At 39.4% G+C, this 24,668-nt stretch overlaps 1 protein-coding gene across 10 annotated transcripts in view; it reads left to right on the plus strand.

The window, feature by feature from the left end:
• CCNY (cyclin Y) overlaps positions 1-24,668 on the plus strand; it is a 306,697-nt gene that overhangs the window by 257,368 nt on the left and 24,661 nt on the right. For 8 of the 10 annotated variants that reach the window (XM_072652032.1, XM_072652041.1, XM_072652037.1 and 5 more), the window contains 4 exons: positions 94-194; positions 2,961-2,996; positions 6,697-6,754; positions 6,863-6,982. In XM_072652032.1, coding sequence (XP_072508133.1) covers positions 94-194; positions 2,961-2,996; positions 6,697-6,754; positions 6,863-6,982 — 315 coding nt within the window. The remainder of the gene's footprint in view (positions 1-93; positions 195-2,960; positions 2,997-6,696; positions 6,755-6,862; positions 6,983-24,668) is intronic. The other 2 variants (XM_072652033.1, XM_072652040.1) reach the window with 1 other exon arrangement.

A 24,668-nucleotide genomic window follows, 5' to 3' on the forward strand; every position in this document is an offset into this window, starting at 1 on the left:
GTGAAGGTGGGAAGGTGGGGAGGTGGGGGGTCTCCAAGAAGAGTACTAAACAAGTGTATAATTGTCATCATTTTGTTGCCTGTTGTTTCCTAGCATCCTCCAGGACAGATGGGAAGGAAATACAGCTCCTGTTCCACTATTTTCCTAGATGATAGCACAGTCAGTCAACCAAACCTCAAGTATACAATTAAATGGTGGGTATTCAGATCCATGCCTTAAATTCATATGCAAGTATGCCTTAAAGAAATGTGTGTGTATGTGTGCATGCATGTACATGTATGTGCATGTGTGTGGTTAAATAATCACCATATCAAGAAAGTTGAAAAATGGTTATGCTTATGAAATGTGTAGGATTTAAGGACATATGGGATGTAGATCACCTTTTCAGAGAAGGGACAAGGGGGAAGCTCTTGACCCTTTGTCAGTACAGTGGTCCCCCCAATTTCCACGGGTGCCTGTACTTTTCCTTTCAGGGATGACGACTGAAAGTAGTGACTTGACTTTTAGGCTGTTGAGATGGCTCGTGGGAGATCATAAGTAGCTAGGGTCATGGGGGTGAAATAGCTAATACATATTGATGGTTACAGGTTTCTTTCCTTCTTTTCTCCCTCCTTCCTTTTATTCTTTCTCCTTTTTCTCTTTTCATTTCCTTTTATTCTAAATTTAGGAACCATCAATAAAATATTCATATAAATTGAAAATGATTGCACACAATTTTAAAAAAAATTAAAAAGATGATTTTTTCCCAAATGTTCCTTATTTTTGTTAGAAATTCAAAATATTGGTACTCTCATATTCTCAAGCAGCATCCCACTCATCTTCTACAATGGCCACACGTGGATTCATCTGTTGGGGTTATTGTCTAAAAGTCACATGAAAGTTACACACATACACACACATGCACACACACACACAGTGTCCCAGCTTTGAACAGCTCATACTTTTGTCTGTACTGTTAATGTCTAAACCACCCCTGATTCACAAAGGGATCCTCCCCACAGTTTTCATCCTCACCCCCATCTCCAAAGTCACCTTATCCTTGCCGAGTGGAAAAGCCATTAGTGCTCTTAGGGAAAGAGCAGTTTCAGAAGTAGAAGGGAATAAACTGAAAAGAACACCTTAGAAAACTGACCTTAATGGTAGACCCCAGGCACCCTGCCTGTGCCCTGACCTAAATGCGGTTCCCTGCATTGCTGGAGGTTTGGTTTTTTTGTTTGTTTGTTTGTTTTTTTACATTTCCCTACATTTACTGCTTGAAATTTCACGTGGTAGAGGTTCAAGTGGGCTATCAGTCATTGACACATTAGTGTGAACTAACTAGTCAAGTTAATTTTCTCCTAATAGCTGAGATGAGTTACTGTGAAAGAAGAGTTTGCTTAGAAAGAGGAGAGAGGGGTAATTGGGTAGAATGGAGCTCTTTGGGAGCAAGGCTGCTCTGAGGGGGTGCTGAAGTTGAAGCAGCATGTGGGTAACAGGGAATCGAGCAAAGTCCCCAGAGGTGGCAGAGGAAGAAAACCAAGCTCTGTTATAAAGTTTTACCTGCTTCTAGGCCTTTCTGCTCTGAAAAGAGTAAGGAAATCATCTCCCTTCTGCTTCTCTTCTTTCCTTATTGTATTGCATGACTCCTCATCTAAGAACCCTAAAGTCATATTGGAATTATATTGATCCTAAGACCTTAGTACCATTTCTCTAATTCTCAGCTTGTAAGTTCCTCTTTTCAAAAATGCTTTTAAAGATTCTAAAAGTAGATGGATCTTGATTTTCTTATTGTTCCAAGGTGCTTTATAACTCCCTTTTCTTTGAGCATCAACTTTTAGGACTGGAAAAAACTGATCCCCAGAAATGGAGTTTTATTTCTTACTTGTAAGGAAAGTTAGCTAAAAACTGGAGGAATTTCAAATTTCCAGCATACCTCAGATCACTACACAATGTGCTGATTAAGAGGAAATTAGGAAGTTCAGGGTCTATCCACACTTCTAAAGCCAATGTCCTGAAGGGCAACTATCATAGAATGTTTCCTGATGTCTCTGACAAAGCCAGAATACTTGTCTGAATGGACCATTGGCATAAATTCAGTATCCTGTTTCTCTTAAGGTCAAACAAACACAAAACAAACTAGGTAATCTGTGTAGAGCAGGGGCCTGGAGCCACAGGTTCCCCACCTCTAGTGTAGAGTCTCCTCAGATCAAAAAAGGAGGAAAAAAAGATACTTTCTTGCCCAACACTAGTGATATTTCCACCAAGATACAAGCTATATATTTAGTAGCATTTCAGCAACTGAATCAAGATACATGAAGAGTTTGCTAAGAGAAGATAATTGTTGTAAAAGAAAAAAATACCTAGCAAACTACTTTGGACAACTTAATTTGCATTTTCTGAGCTATTGTAATACAATTCCATTTTCAGGCAGTAGGTAATAGATTAAAAAAACCCTTCTAGGTGTTCTGCTGTGGCACTTGAAGTGACTTTGAAATATACAATATGCCCATGTTTTAATAAGATCCTAGTACTGATAGGTGGAGGGCAGCCTTAGGGACCATCAGGTCCAGCCCCTTCATTTTACTAATAAGGAAACTGAGGTTGAAAGAGGTGATGTGCCTTGCCTACTGTCTCATTGTAAGTAACGGAGCTGGTATTGACATTCAAGCCCCTGCCTCCGTACCCTCTGTACTTTCTACCACATGGTAAAGTCTTACAAAATCTGGCACGTGCCGTGTTTTCTTTGTAAACGTCGAGGGACAAGTCCTAATTTTGCAGAAAAGATTAATGTAATAGCATCACTGGTCAAGGAAGAGAGAGGTGGTTATATTTTTTCAAACTGCATTTTCTAGATCTGATTTCTAAATGGGAGAATGGTATGCAAATGTAGACATTTATAATCAGATGGTATTTCTTTCTATGTTAAGTTCCTGATTTTTTAAAAAAAAATAAAACATTAACTCTTGTGTTTTGCGTTACAGTGTAGCACTTGCAATATATTATCACATCAAAAACAGGTATGTGGATAATGACTTTCTTTCCCAAGATATTAAAAAAAAAATTATCTTTGTCCTTTTTTCTTTACTCAGACTATAGGACTTGTACTTTTAAGTCACATTTTCATAGGACTTCTAAATTTGCTCTAATTCCTTATACACTCTCAGCACACATGCAGTTCCTTCCATAATATGCAGCTCCTCTTGAACTGGGTGGAGTCCATGCATGTAATAAGAAAAAGACAGGATGCTAACATGAAGCCCAGTTGCCCCCAGATGTCTGCAGGGTAACCATCCCTTATAGATGAGAGTGGATACCTCTGATTATTCACATTACACAGAGTTAAACATTCATTATCAGACTATGTAACTTCATAAAGAAATTTCAGTAGGCATTTTATACAACAGGAAAAACAATTTAAAGTAGTGTTAGGTACAGTTTTACATCTAGCCAAAAATAGCTCATTCTGGGGATTTTAAAGTTGATTATTAGAGAATATTTCATACACTGAATTGTTTCTTTTTTGTAATCATGAACCATGATTCATAGGTCCACCTGGAACTGGAAAATGCATTATTTTTGAAAGTTATAAAATACAGGATATCCCATGAAACAGGATAAAACACAGTGAAAATCAAAGCCTTGTCTGTTTTCTTATTTTTGTAATTCTGACCCAAATTTCCCAATCTCATCCAGATTAATCATTTAAATCCCAAAGAAAAGTGCAGCCTTATTGGTGCCATTCAGGTGCCAAGCCCCCAAAATGACTTTGCAGCAATGTTTCTGAGCGTTTTCTGTGAACTGAGCAAACATGCTACATTAAAGGTTAGCAGTGGTTAGGCAAGGCAGCAAGCATTTATGAAGTGCTTTCTGTGTGCCAAGTAGTGTGCCAAGCAGTTAGTGATGATCTACATGCACTGGCGAACATCTGGCACTGAGAAGAGAGGGAAGATGATGTTAACATGTGTGATAAATCTCAGCCTTAAAACTTACCTGTAGGTCTCTTGGGGAAGATGTGGCATCTCTTCCTGACCCAGTTTCTGCTTGATAAATTATACTGGCTGAAAACTTGGAGCCTGTGACAGGTCTATTTGCTTGATAGAGGAATGCTGTTCAAGTGGAATATACATCCATGAAAGGAGGTGAAAGGGTACAAGATGAGTTCGGTGTATATGTGCTTCAGAAAAGACTCATTCCACACTTCCCCCCCACCCTCCAAGAGCCACTGTAGCTCTAATTTCCCAAGCCCCATCCAGATTCTTTTGGTGAATCTCTTCCTCCATCTTTAGTGCTATGAACCTCAGGTCATTTTATATTTTTTTCCTAGACTTCCTGGATTGGTATTCAAAGGTTTTTTACTTTTCAACAAAAAGAAAAAAAGAGATACTGTTGAACTGTCTAAGAAAATTCAATGCTGAATTGTTAGGCTATGTCACTCAGATATCACTCAGAAAATAAATTTAGGGGCATTGCTAGTTTGTTAAGAGATAAAGGGGGCTCTTTACTCCCTTTAGATTTATTCTGCTTCAGTGGTATTGATGCTTAGCTGAAACTTTTTAAAATCTGGCTTGTGTTTGCTTGCAAAGGTGAAGCAGGCAGTAGTTCACCCTCCTTGAAAGATGTGCCTGGACCAAAAGTCACTTGTGTGATTCCCCTGCTGGGTTGTAAACTCTGTGAGGGTCAGTGCTCTAAATCTTGTTATTTCTGGTCTATCACAGTTCTGTGGACATGGTAGATGTTTAACAGATGTTTAATAATAATTATAGCATTCATATGCGGCTTAAAGATTTGCAGAAAGCTTTACATATCCCAGTTGAGTAATTAAATTGAGACCCCCTAGGAATTCCCATTTTGTAAATGCAAGGTAGTATGTTTGGATGTTTCTGTTTTGCCATTTTCTTTTCTCTTTTATTCTTAATCAAGCATTTTAAAGAGAAGGAATTTTCTGTTTGCCTATAAATATATACAAATTGTTTGTGGCACAGTGGAAAGAATGCTGTTTCTCACATTAGAAGACCAGAGTTCAGATCTCATTCCTAATATTTGCTACCTGTGTAACCTTGGGAAAGTCACCTAGCAGTTTTGGGATTCAGTTCCCTCATCTGTAATCAGATTAGATTACCTCTGACAGCCTCTTTTCAGATCTGGATCTATGATCTTGTCATCCTATAACCAAGAATTTTAAAGTTTCCCTTGTTATATCTGGCTCCTTATGACCCCTTTTGGGGTTTTCTTGGCAAAGACACTGGAGTGGTTTGCCATTTCCCTGTCAAGCACCTCATTTTACAGATGAGGGAACTGAGGCAAACAGGGCAAAGTGACTTGCCTAGGGTCATATAGCTAGTAAGTGTCCAAGGCCAGATTTGAACTCATGAGTCTTCCTGATTCCAGGTCCAGATGCTCTATCCACTATGCCCCCTAGCTGCCAAGGTTTTCTTATGAGCAAGGAATCCTACTGCATAGATATAAGCCACAAACAAAGTAACACTTGCCATCCAAGAATTTTTGGTCTCATGAATACCTTCTCTGGTTTTCTTTAGCAAAATATTTTAGAAGTACAGATAAGAGAAATTTCATTGTGCTAACTTAACGGATTCTGCAGATATATTCCACCTAACAAGATTAATTGATTTGTGAAAACATGATAGGTAACATATTATTCCTGGGGACAGTTAGTTCAGTGGGGACAGTATCATAAAAGTTACATATGGGCAGTGGGATTGGCTGAATAGTGAGAAGGGGTTTTATAATTTTAAGGTGAGACTAGCTACTTTAATGCAAAATGCAGCAACAAAAACCACAACAAAATACAACAATAGGGAAATATTCAGAGATGTGACAGGGGGCAGGGTGGTCCATCCTGCCTGCATTTTTTGAACTTATTAGAAGCTTAATACCTTGAAAGTTATCCAGGCACTATTTTATCAGTTAAACATGTCATGCATGTAAGCTTGTTCAGTATAAAAAGAGACCAAGGTTGAAGTCTGAATTATTTCACTAGCTAAATTGAATGCGGAAATCACAAATGGATCCTTGGAGGCATTTGCTGTTCATAGCCTGTGAGTTCTTTCCCATCAATGACAGCTTAGCAGTGGTTTTAACATATGCCCCAGCCCGTGTCCTTTCAGGAACAGCTTCGGGCTCAAAGGGTGGAGAATTGCAGGAAGAGTTTCCTTCTTTAGGGTATCTACATATTCACACACACAATATATGTCTATGTGTGTATATCTGCCTATGTGTACATATTCCACATGTACATACAGAAATAAACATATAACAAATGTAATACTCATATGTTCTATGTATATATTCACATATGTGTATTTACACAAGTGGAAAACTTCATAAGTGCATATGTATACATATACATACATACATATACTACATATATGTGTGTGTATTCACACACATCCTACACACATCTATAAAAGGATCCATAGGGAATCAAAGGCCCAAGTTTTCCCCTTAGTACAATTTATGAAGTATGAATTATTGCTGTTGCTATCATGGACTTCTAAAATAAACATGATTTCCCTGTAGCATGGGCATGAGGAGGGGTGGTAGTTATTGAATGGTCTCTGATGGCATTTCTTCACATCACAATTTATCAGTGCCTTTTTGAAATACATTCAAATTAAAATGTATTTTCCATCATTTTGTGAATGGCACACCTTCTTGTAGATGGTAAAATTCTACATTCTTTTTTTTTTTCTTCCTCAGGGACACAGATGGAAGGATGCTCTTAGATATTTTTGATGAGAATCTTCACCCCCTCTCGGTAATCTCCTTCCTCTCCCCTGCTTTGTTATTTATGAGATAGAGCGTCATTATTTCTGTGCTCTGCGGGTTTGGAGGTGAGTCACCTGAAAATGATTTCCTTCTGCAGAAATCCGAAGTGCCACCAGACTACGACAAACACAACCCAGAACAAAAGCAGATTTACCGGTTTGTTCGGACGCTATTCAGCGCCGCCCAGCTGACTGCTGAGTGCGCCATTGTCACCCTGGTGAGTACCTGTGGGGCACTGCCAGTGCTTCTCTTGATTTCCTGGTTTTACAGGGGCGCTGGAGGATTTACAGATCAGAAGTCAGGAGATCTAGGTTTTGGTCCTGGCTCACTTTCTAGGTATCTCTCTGTGACCTTTCTGGGTGTTGGTCACTGTATATTGATACAGTAAAGGGATTGGACTGGGTGACCACTGAGATCCCTTCCAGTTCTGCAAGTATGATCCTAAGACTAGCTGAGGCCTTTTCAGGAACAAGATTCCACGATTCTTGCCACTCTCTGCTTTCTGATGGCCGAAGGGCATATATGCTGTCAGCAGATGATCATCATCATATCTAACAAAAACTAATAGCTAACATTTATATAGCACTTACTCCGTGCTGGGCATTCTACTAAGTGCTTAACAATTATTATTTCAATTGATCCTCACAACAACTCAGAGAGTTAGGTGCTCATTTTACAGATGAGGAAGCTGAGGCATGGAGAGGCTAAATGACATGCTTAGGTCACACATAGCTAGTCAGAGTCTGAAGCTGCATTTGAACTCAAATTTTCCTGACTCCAAGCCCCGGTGCTCTATCCATTGCATCATCCAGCTGCCCCATTTGCCTAGTGCCGACATTTATAAAGTGGTTTAAGTTTTGGAAAGTGCTCTACAGTAACACCTGAAACTTACAACCTGTGTTTAATAGCTTTGCCTTTCTGAGAGGCTCAGCCCTCCAGATCTTAAAAGGAGCCATGAAGCACTTCAGGCCCAACTTAAGTTTGGTCTTCTTTCTTTTACCCAATTTTTTAAAACATTTTTAGTTAAAGTTTTGAGTTCCAAATTCTATCTCTCCCTCCCTTTTCATCCCCTCCCTGAGATGGTAAGCAGTCAAATAAAGGTCATACATGTGCAATTACATGAAACATTGTCATATGAGTCATTTTGTACAAGATAGATTTTAAGAGACTCAAAAGAAAAAAAGAAAGTGAGAACAGCATGCTTCAGTCTGTATTCAAACAATATGAGTTCTTTGGAGGTGGATAGTACACTTCACCATTAGTCCTTTGAGGTTGTGTTGGGTCATTATATTGCTGAGAATAGCTAAGTCATTCCCAGTTCTTCACTGAACAATATTACTGTACTGTGTACAGTTTTCTCCTGGTTCTGTTCACTTTACTTTGCCTCAGTTCTTGTGAGTCTTTCCAGGTTTTTCTGAAATCATCCTGCTTGTCATTTCTTATAGCACAATAGTATTCCATTACAATCATGTACTTTAGCTTGTTTGACCATTCCCCGGTGAGTGAGCATCCCTTCAATTTCCAGTTCTTACCCACCATAAAAATCTCAGGCTTCACATCTTGAACAAGATAAGTCATTCAGCCTGGTGTCATTAGTCCCCGATGATGCAGGGGATATCACAGACATTTTGACTGTGGGGAGATAGGGAGTGATAGGACTCTAGGGTACCCTGGATTGATGACATGATTGGCTATCAGAGGTATTTAGTTAGTGATGTACTGTCATGGCTTCTAGTTAAGTTTTTAGGACAGTTTAATGATGCTAACAAAAAATGATGGTTGTGCAGCTTGCTGTTTGAAGGAGTAGATTGGTTGCTGCTGTTTTTATTGTCTTGAGAGTATAATCAATCTAGCTTGTGTACTTGGTAGCATCTGTGTTTAGAGAAGATGGCTCCTTTTGCCATGGTGTGGTGGAAGACAGCACTGAACTTTTAGGCAGAAAACCTGGGTTCAAGTCTTGGCTGCTGCTTAATACCTCAGATTTTGGCTGAGTTGCTTCCCCTTTTGGGGACTTTGTCATGTATAAGGTGACAGGTTAGGCCAAATGAGTTCTAAGGGCACATGGTAGGCTTGAAATCCTGTGATCCTAATAGATTAGTAGAGATTCTTGGACTGCTTAGGCCTTATTTGGGAAATAAAATTAAACATATAAGATGTGTTTTCTTCTCTTTCTTTGATACAAGGATATGGGTAACAGAAATGAGGAATTAACTTTGCTTATGGTAGGTCAATTCAGGAGCCTAAATTCCAGCTTCATTTGTGAATAGGACAGATACACAATTATTTTTTGTGTATCTCCATAATGAAAAGTCAGGCATAAGAATTGAGATCTGTTCTGGAACTTAATGAAGATATGTTTTACCTTCCCTTCCCTCTCCTTTTCTATTTCCCCACTGGTTTCCATTATCACAGAAGGTGACAGCACAGAGAATTGGTTGAGTCTGTGGAAAATTATGGATGGGGTTGTAGGTAGGAACAGTTATAATTCTCCAACTCTTTAGCTGTCTTGTTAAATGTAAGCTGAAAGGGGTTTGAAGTTTGTGTTTTACAATCTGACTGTCAGAAGATAATATCCACAGTCAGCACAGTCCAGAGAATTGAGTTAGAACCTTCCTCCAGTTCTCCCCCACTGGGAGAGAGGCTGCAGTGTGAGCCAGGGGCTGCCCCCTCACGGTCTCGGAGGCCTGCCAGCAGCAGACTTCTGGGCAAGCAGACTGAAAGTGGCCTTTGAACAAGACATTTGCAACTGTTCTTCTTCTCTCTTTATGCCCTCCAGAATTAAAAGCAGCCATCGGTATTGAGATCTGGGCTCCCTCTTGATGGAGATGCATTGCCTTCTGCTTTTCCCCTGGGTGTAATCTTGGCATCTTGGCGAGCTGCCCTCTGTAAGATGGAAGAGAAGTGAAGGGGAGGGGTGGGAATGGGCGGTGGCAGCCACTGATGCTGAAAGATCAGATTGCAGCCTTCATGTCTGGTATAGAAATCCAGCTTTCTGGCCAAATGCAAGAACTGAAAACCCCCAGTATTTAAGTTAAACCAAAGAGGATATGGAATGGCTAGATGAATTTCAGATGAAAAACAAGCTGCACTTAGTTTTTTCATATTATACAGGAAGGGTATGGCTATCAAAATGCCAGCTTTTGTTTGGGATGATGATGATGATAGCGATGATGACGATGATGGCAATGATGACAACTCAGTGTTAGGTCACCATACTCAGTCAATGGAAGATGTGGTGGAATAAGGTTGAAATTTTTAGTCCCATCTCCCCAACTAATCAGCTGTGACTTTAGACAGGCACACAGTTATAGTATCTATCTCAGTGCCTAGATCTTCTTTAGTATTCAGTAAACATTGGACTTTGACAGATACCTTATCTAAATCTTCTGTTAAAGTGGATGTAATTATGACTTTCTGAGGTAGTTCTGCTGATGGGTGATTGCTTCAGTTGATTTTGTTTTAGTGTAGTATTTTGATTCTAAAATCTTTCATTTGTCATTAGAAATTGTCACCCAAACACCCATCCTCTAATGCAGCTTCAGCAAAAAAAAAAAAAATATTCAAAGTGTGTCACCAATTTAGTTTCTTATCCTAGCTTCACCTTTATCTAGCAGGATGACCTTGTACAAGTCACTTTCCCTCTTTGGGTCTCAGTTGTTTGATGTAAAATGAGTGGGTTGGACAGATCAATAATTATTGGTACATATATTGAGTTTTCTATCTTTATGTAGTTTCCTTGTTGTCTTGCTCCTTGAGGGAGCATGTCTTTTGCATGGTCCCTAATGCCTGGAATTCTCTCCCTACCAATGAAAATCCATTGGAGGTATGTGGGTGTTCAGGGAGGACTAGAACCTCCAGTGTGAGGTCTGCCTTTGGTGTCTACTTGGCACTCTCCCCTGTGGCTCCAAGAAACTGGCATTCCTGGCAGCTATACCTTATTAAACTGCCTTGGCAGATGGGCTAAGGCACAAACCTGTTGTTGAATTAGGGGGATGTCTATCCCAAGCATGTGAAGACTTTCCCAGTAGAATGGGCAGATGGGAGCATTTTGTTCCAACAACCTTGAAAGCAGCTGAAGCAAGTGCTGTGGAACACTTAGAATTTGGACAAACATTGAAGACTCTGAGGTCATTCACTGTATTCCAGGCCATCCCCAGTCATCCTGACTTTTGTCTTACCACTAGGCTTTGAAGACTGTAGAAGAGAAAGTGAGGCTGATAAATTTTTGCAACTCTAGCTTACTTAAATCCAATTCACAAATGAGTCGAGGTACACTTTAGAAAATGAAAGACAAACAACAAAATCCCACTTGCTACAAGAAGTTTTCCCTAATCCCTCTTCACTGCAGTGCCTCCCCTCTGTTAATTATTTCCCATTTATCCAGTGTATAGCTGACTTTGTATATATTTGTTTGCATGTTGTCACCTCCATGACTGTCCTTGGTCTCTTTTTGTATCCCTAGCACTTTGCACAGTGCCTTCCTGGCTCATCTTAGGCACTTAATGCATAGTAATTGAATTAAATTGAATTTCTTTGCATCCCCAGAGCTTAGCACCATGCCTGGCACATAGTAGGCACTTATTCTTTCTCTGTGCCTTGTCTCATGATCCCCATTTCACAGTTGAGGAAACAAAGTCTCAGAGAAGTATGTCTTGCCCACAATCACACATCTGGGTAGTTAGTTAGTCAGTGAGTTTCAGGAATCCAGATCTCTTTTGACTCCAAGTCCAGAGTTATTTTCACTACACCATACTGCCTCTAGATAATTTCTAAGTATGGAAATATGTTTTACATGATTCCACATGTATAAGCTATATCAAATTACTTGCCATCTCAGGGAGGGGAGGAAAGGAGGAAGGAAGAGAATTTAGAACTCAAAATTTTAAAAAATAAATGTTGAAAATTGTTTTTACATGCAATTGGGATAAAATATTATTTTTTTAAAACAGATCATTTCTAAGGTCTCTTCTAGCTCTTAATTTAGTGACTAAGATTCTTTAAGAAATCAGGTCAAGAGGGGCAGCAAGGTGGCACAGTGAACTGAGCACTAGCCCTGGAGTCAGAAGGACCTGAGTTCAAATCCAGCTTCAGACACTTGACACTTACTAGCAATGTGACCTTGGGCAAGTCACTTAACTCTAATGGCCTTGCCTTCCCCTTCCAAAAAAATGAAGAAAGAAAGAAATCAGGTCAAGAGTGGCTGAGAAGGAAAGAAGTAAGGTCTATAGGACCTGCCATGCTCCAGGCACTGTGCTAAGTGATTTGCAAACATTTCATTTAATCCTCACAACAACCCTGGAAGTCAAGTGCTGTTATTATCCCCACTTTGCAGTTAAACATACTGAGGCAGCAGAGATTAAATGCCCTGCCTATTGTCACCCAGTTGGTACAAGTGCTGAAGCCAGATGTGAGCTTAGGTCTTCTTGACTCTGATCTACTGTGGGACCCAGCTGCCTTCAGCTGGCAAAATGGGTTGCATCTGCTTCCCACAGTACTTGTCCTGAGAGTCTTTTAACTCTACAGACAATGATGACTAAATCATTTGGAACTTTGAGGAGAGAAATAACTAGATAGAACCTAACTTTCTGTGGTTAGCAACATTACTGTTGGCTTAGATCTGGGACAAGCAGAACCTTTTAAACTGCCTTCCCTTTCAGGCTGTAGATACCCTACAAAAAAACTGACACTAATGTTAAAACTTGCATTCTTTACTGCTGGGTGTTGTTGGCCCCAAGAATAGGACCAGTCATTGTTCAGTAACTTCAACACACACACAGAGACTCACAGAGACAGAGACACAGACAGACAGACAGACAGACACCCAGTGAATCCGGTTTCTTTTCAAACACATTCACTGTGAAGTGCTTTGTCTCTTCCCTCCAGATGCAGCTGTCTTCTGAATCATAGGATTCTACCTCTGAAAGGAGACCTTTAGTATCACAGAGTTCAGTCACTTCTGTAACATGGAGATAGTCATAAAGGCCCCTCCTCCCAGGGTTGTTGTGAGTCTCAAATGAGATATTTGTAAAATGCTTACTTAACAGAGTGAGATGCAGAGTAGAGGCTATAGAAAATGCAAACTATCATTATTATTAGGGTAGCTAGGTGACCAGTGGATAGAACACCTTGTGCTAGAGTCAGGAAGACCTAAGTTCAAATCCAGCCTCAGGCTCTTTCTAGCTGTATGACCCTGGGCAAGTCACTTAACCCTGTTTGCCTCAGTTTCCTCATATGTAAAATGACCTGGAAAAGAAAATGACAAAACTACTCCAGTATGTCTTCCAAGGAAACCCCAAATGGGGTCACAAAGAGTCAGATACAACTGAAATGATTGAACGACCACAATCATTATTATTATTATCTGTAACTTGAAGTTGGATCTCCTTGTTCTCAAAGCAGTACTTTGCCCCCTGTATCAAACAAACGACTCCCTCTCCAGAATGTACCTTGCCATCTGGGCAGTGCTGCATCCCTCAAAGAGAAGAACTGGTATTTGGAATGGATATGATAAATAGCTAAAGAATTTGTGTCTTTTTCTTGTAGCATCTCCATTTAGCTACTAAGGCTGAGAATAGTCATTTTAATGAAAAACATTAAAAAAAATCTTGCATTAACATAAATTCTTGACTGGGATAAATATTAGTTTGTCATCACCTGGGAAAATTAAATCTATTTTTTAATGTGACCTTTTTCTACAAAAAACCCCACAAAATATGGATCTAGAATAACTTAGAATGTCTAGTTTAGATGGTATAGGGAAGAATTGTGGGAGAACATTTTTCAAGAGTCTTTTTAAAAAATCGTAAGAATTTTGTGAATTATTTTTGCTCCAATGTGGGTCTCCTGTTGTTCTCATATACTTACTCTCTTCTGCTACATACGTGGCCCTTGGTTTACCTGAAACACCGAATGTGCAACTGACTGACTGTTTATGGATCAGAACTTTTATTTTAATCGGACGGGTGTTCGGAACTGATTGTCATATCAGTAGAAGGTCTGGATTTGAACCTTTAGCCATAATCAATTAGCACTTAGCACTCATCTGCTAATTTTTCTGAATGATTCTTTTAAAGCTTTCGTTTATTCTAAATTGTTCTGGATGAAAATTAATTAGTGGAAGAGTATTTATTGAGTGCTTCCTCTCTGCTGGGTGCTGTGCCAAGTGGTGGGGATGGAAATCCAATCAGATAAGACACTTGATCCTTGCCCAGGGCCAGTCCCTTGGCTCCCTCTACTTGCCCCTCCTGAATCATCCTCAACCTTTGTGCTTGTCCTTAAAAGAAAATGTTCTTTTAACCCCTCTCTTTGTCCTCTTTTATTCATTTGTATGTTTTTTGAAACCTTATGACTTACATGCCTGTTTTCTGTTGCAAAATTTATAAAGGCTAGAATGCATCAAAATGTAGCTAGATGGGGCTATAGACAGCATGCTGGACCTGGAGTCAGAAAGACCTGAATTCCAGTCCAGCTTCAGAGACTTGTACGAGCCATGTGCCCTAGAGCAAGTTGCTTAACCTGTGTTTCCTCAGTTTCCTCATCTGCAAAATGAATATGATACTAATAACATCTCTCTCCCAGCGTTGTTGTGAAGATCAAATGGGATGTTTGTAAAGCACTCAGCACAGTGCCTGGCATATAGTAGGTGCTTAATAAATACTTGTTTCCTTCTTTCCTTCCTAATGCAGATTGAAACCTCTTTATGTTTTTGATGATTATAGAATATATTATATATATACATATATAATATATTACAGTGATTACTCAGAGGCAAAGCTAGAAAAACGAGAAGAGAGTTTGTCATTCTTAGTGTTTTTTAGATCTGAGGAAGGGGGATGGGGCTAGCAAATTGAAACAATTAACCAAAAGCTGTTTGTAGATGGTGGATACGGTTGATTTTCAGTTTTGTTTTGTTTTCTGGAAGGTTCAGAGGAAGTCCTTAAGATGGGCTTTTTTTACTCTTGTTCAGTTGTGTCCAACTCTTCCTGATCCCATGGCCGAAAACTCATCAACACTGTCCATGAGATTTTCTCGGCAAAGATACTAGAATGGTTTGCGATTTCCTTCTCCATCACATTTTACATGTGAGGAAACTGAGGCAAACAGGGTGAAGTAACTTGCCTAGGGTCATACAGCTAGTGAGTGTCTGAGACCAGATTTGAACTCGGGTCTTCCTGACTCCAAGTCCAACCCACTGAGAAAATGAGCTACCTAAGGTACATTTACAGATGCTAAAAATGCGAACCTCAAAAACATAGTTTGGCAGTGAGGGGGCAAAACATGAGTGAGTGAGCTCTCCTTTCCCCCAAGTTCTCCTTCTGCATATCCCTGTCAGTTTTCTGACCTTCTGACTTTACTCAGACCAGAGCCGTAACAAAGAACTTGTTGGCAGTGCTGAGAGGAAGATGACCCTTTGGATGGACATTCCAGACACAGGAAAGCACGTGATGGAAAAGTCTAAGAATGTCTGGGGAATGCATGGCCTTGAGGCCTCGTTTGGCCTTCTAGGTCCTCAAGGCAGCCCTTTCATGGAGTCCAAGTTTTAAAGAACAAATCCTTTTAAGGGGATTTATTCTGTGAAGTTTGGATTCAGTGAAAGGGCCTGCACTTGAAGACTTAGAGGACCATATATGGCCTTCAGTTTGGCCTTCTAGGTCCTCAAGGCAGCCCTTTCATGGAGTCCAAGTTTTAAAGAACAAATCTTTTTAAGGGGATTTATTCTGTGAAGTTTGGATTCAGTCAAAGGGCCTGCACTTGAAGACTTAGAGGACCACATAAGGCCTTCAGGCTGTGGATTTTCTACCTCTGGGTCTGGCATGTTACAAAGGAAGTATAGACCAGGGTCAGGGGAACAGTATCTGGGTGCTGCTCAGGCCTCTGCTTGGGAGGGAGTCCTGGGATCATAGGTCTAGAGCAGGACCTTTGGTCAGTCACTTTGTGGATTGTAAAATGAGTTGGGACACAATAACCTGTCCCTTAAATAGTGATTCCAACAAGAAATGAAATACACTTCAACAGCTATTTATAAAGCACCATGCTAGGATAAAAAAAGTACAAAAACAAACTGCTTCTTCATTCAAGAAGCTAACATTCTATTGGGAAAGAAAAACATCTACAAACAACCAAATAAAACTATATACAGAGTAATATTACTTTCATGGGGGATGAAGCACTACCACCTGGAGGGATGAGGAGAGGCCTCATGGGTGAAGTGGCTCCTGATTGATGCTAGTGATTTCAAATAATGTCTGTACCCCTTTTTTAATTTCTTGGAATGAATATGCCATCCATTCATTCAGGAAGCCTCTATTAACTACCTATTCCGTGCTAAGAGTTATGCTCATTGTCACCTTGATATGAGAAAGAGGGAGAGAGAGAGAGAGTGCGTGAGAGGGCGTGGAAGCATCTGTTCTGAACAGAACTTGCATTCTTATGAAGGGGGACAGGCAGGGAGTCAGTCAGACGATAAGCATTTATCATATACATGGAAAGGAAATACAAACTCATCTCCATGGGGGTAGGGTGGCAAGGCTGGGGGTGGCATAAGGTTTGCAGTAGGAGAATCTGATAGGTAGCACTTCAGCTGAGATATGAAGAAGCTAGGGATTCCATGAAGCAGAGGTGTGGAAGAAAGTAGGTGTCATTCCAGGCATGGAGGAAGTGGAGGAAGATGTTTCCCAGAAAGGCCAATTTGGCAGGGCTTTAGAACATGTGAAGCAGGGGAGTCATTTATAAGAAGGCTGGAAAGATAGCTTAGAGCCAGATTCTGAAGAGCTGTAATAGCCAAACAAGAGTTGATGTTTTATGCTAGAGGCAAGAGGGAGCCATTGGATCTTCTTGAGTGGATTGGATGGGGAGAGACTGGATGCAGAGACTGGAGGTTCTTGTAATAGTCCAGTGAGAGGTGACAAAGGGACTAAACTGGGGGGTGGCTGTAGGAATGCAGAGGATTTGTTGGAGGAGAGATACAAGGAAAGATACTTCTTGCTGTATGCTGGTTTCAGTCCTGTCTGACCCTTCGTGACCTCATTTGGTGTTTTCTTGGCAGAGATAGTAGAGTGGTTTGCTGTTTCCTTCTCCAGCTCATTTTACAGATGAGGAAACTGAGGTAAACAGGGTTAAGTAACTTGCCCAGGGTCATATAGCTATTATGTATGTATCTGAGACCAGATCTGAACTCATGAAGATGAGTCTTTCTGACTGTAGGACCAGGACTCTATCCACTGTACTACCTAGCTGCCCAGAGAATCTTGGGGGAAATGAATGTTATATATGAAGCAGACATTGTAAATAATGCCAGTTTTGATGTGTTTGCATTGTATTCTGCTGGACCTCAGTACCTAAACTTAAACACTATTCCTCACATTCTAAAAAGATTTTTTACCACTGTGAGTGCAAGTGACCAGCTTCAGAGTTCTGTACAGTGCTTTTCCTCATGGCAGATATTTAATAAACATTAGCCTCGTTGGATTGAACTGAATCTTGCTGACTTAGGTATAAGGTTTCTTTTCAAAATTCATTTGTGGGGTTTAGGAGACCTTAAAAATCTATGACAGTTTAATTTATAAAATGCTTTTGCATATGTTGTCTTATTTGATTATCCCTACAATACTGAGAAATGGGCAGAGGATGTGAGGCTGATTTATACAAATGAGGAAGCTTGATTTTAGAATTAAAAGTGGGAGACCTCGGCCTTTTTAAGCTAAGGTTCATAGGCTCAGCAAGTCACCTAATACACAGTTTTTCTTCTTATCCATTATATACAAATATAGTTAAGATAAAGGACATAAGGCAAGGAGGCAAAGAATTTGAGAAAATGATGAATCATCCCTGTAGCATCACCATTAATTTTAAAGAATGAGGCCTTGCCGGTATTGTGGTGAAACCTTAGATGAGGGGAGGGGACAGGGGGCAGGACCCTGGTGGGGTCATTTATATACTGAGTGTGTTAAGCCTGGGGTCAAGGAGTTGGCTATCCATGGCCTGAATCTGATGCTGATTATCTGGGTGACCATGGGCAAATCTCTTACTCCTCTGGATCTTGGTTTACTTGTCCATGAGGCGATTATGATTGTGAGACTCAAGTGAGAGCATCGATATAAAATGCCTTGTAACCTTTAAAAGAATTTGTAAATGTTGGTTATTTAAGTGACAGACTTTAAGTGAATTAAGGTTACAGCTCGTGTTTTCTTGCACTTTGGGAAAAGAACAGAGCTATCCAAAATTTTCCCACGACTTTACTTCATTCCTCTCCCCCTTCCCACCCCATTAAAATTGTTGTCTGGCAAGAAAACAATGCTTGATGAAGTCTTGGCTGGTTAGGAGAAATGAAAATAAATTGTAAATAAAGCTTTTGGGGGTGGAATTGTAAAACATCTCACATAGTTAATTAAGATCATTGCAGACAGACTGTGCCTGGTTCATTTTGGCAAATTAAGTTTGAATAAACAAAATATCAACATCCCAGCTTTCCTCTTACCCCCCCTTACCCCCCCCCCCCCCCCCACATGCTAACTTTCTCTCTGAGTCTCTTAAATTTGATCACATTGGGATTCTGGCTGCATTTCTGAATTTGTGTCTTCTTAACTCCATATCTTCAATCTTTTGATCCCAGATAGGTTGAATAAACAGACAGGGCAAAGAACAATGAGGATTTGATTTATTTCCTAATGTCATTTGTTTAAAGTTCTTTCCAGTATATCACCGCCTGATGTTTCTAATTTTTTTTAAGAAAATTCATATTGATATTAGATGGTGTAGTTAAAACTCAAGACTGTACAAGCTAAATATTGGCACATTTTAATTTATAATTCAAATATAAGTCTTTGAAACCTCATTTTATTTGGTGGATCTATAGATTTAGGCCGTCAACTTTTTGCTGAATTAGGTTTATTGTCCACTTCGTATTTCACTGTCAAACTAACAGCAGGGATTTTGGTTCCTATTACTGAAAGACATATCTTAATTGCTTAATTTATGTGTTTAGAAATACTCCTTTGGTACAAGTCCTAACAGTAGCAGTACCTACCCAACTGGCACTTCCTAGTCTGTGTTAGTGTGTCTCAGGGGCTGGATTTCATCTGACATTAAATGTAGGAGGTTCACAGATTATTGTTCATTCTTCATTCTCAAAGGGTACCAATGATGTCAGCAGGATGATGTCTTGACTTGCAAGTGAATTGGATTTAAGTGAGGGAGAGCTGTGTAGAGTCATCAGCCTCACTGTCTCCTCTAGAGTCATGGGAGTCCAATGGCAAGACATAGGTCAAGACAACTGGCATAGGCCCCTGCTGTAGGGGGAGACCTTGGCCTTTTAAAATTAAGGTCCATAAGAGGCTCAGCAAGTCACCTAACCCCCATCTGAGCTGCAGTTTATTCCTTCACAGAAGAAAATAATAAAAGTACTTACCTCATAGTAATATTGTGAAGATTAAATGAGATGTCTACAAAGTACTTTGCAAATTAATAAATTGATTAATTAATAAATTCAATTAATTAAATAATTTAATTAAGAAATTTAAAAAATCATTCAGTTAATTAATTAAAGTTTAGTCAATGAATTAAAAATTATTAAATAAAATAATTTAAAATTAAATTGCATTTAAATTAAATTAAAATTAGACTATTAAATAATATAGTAAATGAATGAATGAATTCTTACTGAATAAATAAATTCAATAAAACACATTCAAATAAATAAATAAATTATGCAATTATTCTATTAATATTCCATTTGAAAGGCAGAAGAGATCTTGGTAGATAGAGCTCAGGATTCAGAGTTGGAAGGCTAGAGTTTTAGTTTTAGCTCTTCCACTGACTGTGACTTTGGGCAGATCACTTGGCCACACTAGGCCATCATTTCCTCATATCATGAGGGGATTGATACGATCTCTTTTTTGTGATTCCATGGAACAAAATCCTTTCCTGAATCAACTCCCTGAAGAGACTGTTAATGACTTAGAATGTGGGCTGAGCCACTGAGAGGTCAGATATCTCATTCAAAGTCACAGAGCTAGTTTCAGGGTCAGGTAGAATTTGAACTCAGGTCTTTATGATTTCAGTTTGGCCCTAACTTCTATAGTTCTGAAATTCTGTGTTTTTCTATGACTTTCAATTTTTTTATTTTTTATTTTTTGAGGCATCATACTTCAGTGACTTACCCAGATTTGAACTCAGGTACTCTAGAGTCCAGGGTCTCCAGGGTCAGTTCTCTATTTACTATGCCACCTAGCTGCCCCAACTTTTTGTTTTTTTTTAAACCTGAGAGGAAACAGACTGCTCTCTTAGCAAAAATTTCTTTCTTCTGCCTCCCCAAAGGCTTTGTCATTAATTTTCTAATGGTTGTCACCATTAATTTTCTCTGCATCATTGGTCATTTGCCTGCTTGGTGTCCTAAATCAGAACATGTCCGCTCTTGAGTATTTGTCTGAAGATGTAGCATCAACAGCTTTTCCTAAACTGGAGAGGGGCCTGACTTCTGCTTGTTAACCATTTACCTCTAACATTTGCCTTGTGATTGTATTCGTCCTTCGTTTTCAAAGAGGACTGTGATATCAGAGAAGTGATGACATGACTTGTACTTGCTATGTTTATTCTCTGAGGACAGGGGACTATAGTTGGTAGGCCATTCAGGTGGCTGTATACAGTGCCATACTTGTTAAAATGCCAGTCCTACTGGGCTGACTTTCACTGACACACTAGAATGCTTTCATCTTGCTTTTCCATATCAGAAAAGTTTCCAGTGCTATCTTTCAATAATACTGCATGTATGTATCCTCTTCTTGGAGGTCTCTCCGAGGAGGGTAAGAGCTCTCAGAACTCCCTTGCTCTTTCTAATCCACTAGTGCTTCCAGTAGTTACCTACCCTAAGAGGGAAGGGCAATAAATTACATTAGGGCCATGAATGTTGCATCTTGTTAATTAAGTAGTAGTAGTCTGCCATTTAGGAATCATGAATTTATATTTGTTATGTAGCATCTAAGATTCTGAGCTAGAAGGAACCTCGGAGACCTTTTATTCCAACTCCTTCATTTTATACTTGGAAGTGAAACTGAGTCCTAGGGAGGTCATGACTTGCCTGAGGTCACACAGGTAATAAGTCCTAGAGGTATGAGTTGAACCTATATCTTCTGGCTCTAGACCCATTACATGGGTCTAGTTTTTTGTTTGTTTGTTTTTAGGAAATTCATCTTGAAATTAAATGACATACTCAAGACTATCCAAGCTAAACCTTGGTGCATTTTTATTTACAATTCAAATATGTCTTTAAAATCTCATCTCATCTGATGAATCTGTAGTATTAGGCACTCAACAGTTCACCAAGTTTGAATGATTTCGATTTTCTGTAAATGATTCATTTATTCAGCAAGCATTTATTAAGCAGATGATTATAATAGTGCTTCTGTTTATAAATTTAGCCTTCACTCTGAGAAGGTGCTCTGGGGCCATGAAAAGTTTGCTGCATTTGGAGTCAGAGGAGTAAGTTCAAATCCCCACCCTACCCCATGTGACCTCTCTAGGCCTTTTTTTTTTCTTTTTTTTTTACAAAATGAAGGAGTTGTAGTAGTTGATTTCAGAAGCCCCTCTGCCCTGCAATCTGGAGGGCAACCAGAATGGCAAAGATCAATATCGTGCCATGTCAATATCATGGGAAGGAACAGGAGATGTTTAGGCTGAAGAAAATTTAGAGGAGATACAACTCTTTTGTCACCAGAAGCAAATCCTTTCACATCCTTCTCTGTATAATCTGGGATTTGGACTGCATTGAGACGTTTTCAGTTCTAAATTTGTGAAATGATGTGAAAGAGGATTCCACTGTTCTCCTTGGTCTTACAGGGCAGAAACCGAGAATAGTGGGTAGAAATTGCAGAGGGACACATTTAGACTCTTACTAACAATTAGAGCCACTTGGAAGTAGAGTGAGTTTTCTCAGGGCATAATGGGTTCCCTCTCCTGGGAGGTCTGACCATTGGATGACCTTTTCCCAGTTGTGTTTTACAAATACTTAAGTACAAAATAATATATGTTAAATGCAACAAAAAGTAAACAAAGTGCTTTATAAGGGATAAAGGGGGATAGAGGAGATCATTTTGATATTGGGCAGGGGAGAAGGTTAAGGAAGGCTTCCTCGATGAGGGGAATTTTAAATTAGGAGTAGGAATTCACCAGGTAAATTCAGAGAGTACATTTCAGACACAGTAAGCCACATTTGGCAAGCAACTTTGTGCCCAATGTAATAAGATGAAACTTAAGAGGATGAGATGTGATGCATATTTAAATTTGAAAAAATCAACTGTACCTAGTATAAGATTAAGGAGGCAAAAACTAGATACAGTTTGAAAAAAGATCCTCGGATTTTAGTGGACTGTGACATCAGTGTGATATTGAAACTCCTCATAAAGAGAATCTCTGTGTCCAGAATGAGGGCAGTGATATCTCTGTATCCCACTGGATTCTGTCCCAATCCCACTACATCTGGAGCATTAAGTTCACTTTTGGGTTGGAAGAGAGTGACAAGCATGGTGGGAAGTCTTGAGATCATTCCATAGAAGGAAGGATTGGAAGACACTGAGCTTGTTTAGCCTGGAAAAGGGGAAACTTATGGGAGAAGCATGATCACTGTCTTCAAGTACTTAAAGGGCTGTTCTGGGGAAGGGATATTTGGTCTGTTTTGCTTGGCTCCAGAAGACAGAACAAAGATTAATAGAGAATAGAGTTTGGGGAAAGGCAGATTTAGACTCAAAAGAAGAAGAAACTTCCTAATGATTAGTACCATCCACAAGTAGATCAGGATGCCTTCAGGGCTGACAGTGCTCCTAAGGAAGTTTAGGAGATATCCTCAAGAAAGGGACATCTCTCAGTCATGACTACCTGTCAAGAATGTCATACAGGCATTGGTTAGACTAACTGGCCACTGAGGTCTCAACTTTGAGATTATTTGATTCTGTATATAGTAATGTAAATAAAAATCATAACCTCAAACAGTACACTGCTGAAAGTCAAATTCTGTCAGTTTCATTTTTCTCTGATGCTTTCTACATTTTTTTCTATATAATCTCATTTTTCCTTCAATTTTTTTTCAATGTAACCAATCAACAATCACTTATTAATTTCTTTATGCCACTTAATAAAAAAGATCTTGAAATCTCAGGCAATGACATGTTTATTTCAAGAAATAATCATTTTAGCTAAAATACCACATCCACGTTTTAATATTTCTTCCATTCTGTTCCCTCCAAGACCTTGTTGCAGCCCAAGGTAATTTGAAAAGATTTGAACTATATATACTTCTCCAGGTCTGAAGTTGTATGGAATACTTTTTGCCTTCTCTTGCTCAGTGCTCTAGCAAAAACAAGTGGTGTTTTTTCCCCTCATTCATTTTCATTAAGTCTGGAAAGGCTGATTGAAACCATATTGAGAGGAGCTTTAAATTCCAGACTGAGGAGTTTGTATTTTATCCCAGTGGCCACAGTGAACCATTTTAAGCAAGGGAAATTATTTTGGCAGACTTGTTCTTTATGAAAATGATTTCGGTAGCTAGCTTCGTGAAGAATGCATTGGCCAGTGGTAAGAATGAAGGAGAGTAAAAGAAATGTGAAGCTGTTAAAATAGTCCCATGATGGGTAGTAAGAATTTTTGTTTAGGCAATGGTAACAAAAGATATTATAGAGGTCAGACCTCTGACATTTGGCAAGTAAGTTGAAAATGTTGATGTCATTTTCTATTCTTCTTACTCTCTCGTTCTGTGTATTGGAAATGACATCAACGTTTTCAAGTTGGGTGACTTGGCAGCAAGGTGGTACCCTAAATCAAAATAGGGAAGTTAGGAGGTAGGGAGCAAATGTAGAGAGGGGATGATGACTTCCGTTGGAGACATGTTAAATGAAGGCTAGAGAATCTAGAAGAGAACCTTGTAGTAAGAGGACATCCATTCTTAGGGGGTAGAAGGAGGAAGATGAACCAGCAGAGATGTGATTGGTCACTAGATAGTAGAAGAGCCAAGAGAAAACTCTCCTAGTTGCTAAGGAAGGAAAGAGAGAGGGTATATAGGAGGAAATGGTTAATAAATAGTGGGAAATGTTGCAAAAAAGCCAAGGAGGATGATGAGTACTAAGAAAAGGATTGTAATTAGCAATTAACAGGTCATTGGTAACTGTCTAGTCCCTTTGACCAAGTGATCTCACTATTGAAATTACTTCCAGAGAAGTCATTATGTACCAAAATAATCATAACCATACTCTGTGGTAAGGAAGAACTAGATAAAAGTGAGGGCTTATTGATCTTAAAATGGCTGAAGAGGTCATGGTATGTGAATGTAATGGGATTTTAATATAGAGGAAGAAATTTAAATATGAGGAATTTAGAGAAAAATGGAAGATAGTATGATGCAGAATAATGGAACCAAGGAAACAATATATACAGTAACTGCAACAATATAAATGGAAAGATCACCAGAAGGAAGTTGAACTCTGAGCAATTGAAAAATCAGTGAAGGTCCTAAAATAGACATAATGAAACATACTTCACCCCTCAGGGCATAGAGGTGAGGGACTAGTAGGATGATACATTGTGAGATTTGTTCACTGTATCAGATGCTTTGATTATTTTTCTTTGACACATGAGAAGGTTCAGTGTGTGTGTGTGTGTGTGTGTGTGTGTGTGTGTGTATGTGTGTGTGTGTGTGTGTGTGTTGGGGATTGGGGTGGGGGGATGGATGTGTCTACAAAGGCTCTGATCTAAATACAAAAGTTATGAGTAAAAAGATTTTGAGAGGTGCCATTTGTGATCTTGAAGAAAGTAGTTTTATTAGACCAGTATCGAGAAAAGCTGGGGTCTTGTTGCAACTTTCTTCCTATCACACTTTGCAACAGTGAAGCAGGTCCCTAAGGCAAGACCTTCCTTTGTGG

The sequence above is a fragment of the Notamacropus eugenii genome, chromosome 3 (genome assembly GCF_028372415.1).
Source record: "Notamacropus eugenii isolate mMacEug1 chromosome 3, mMacEug1.pri_v2, whole genome shotgun sequence".
In the NCBI taxonomy this organism is placed as follows: domain Eukaryota; kingdom Metazoa; phylum Chordata; class Mammalia; order Diprotodontia; family Macropodidae; genus Notamacropus; species Notamacropus eugenii.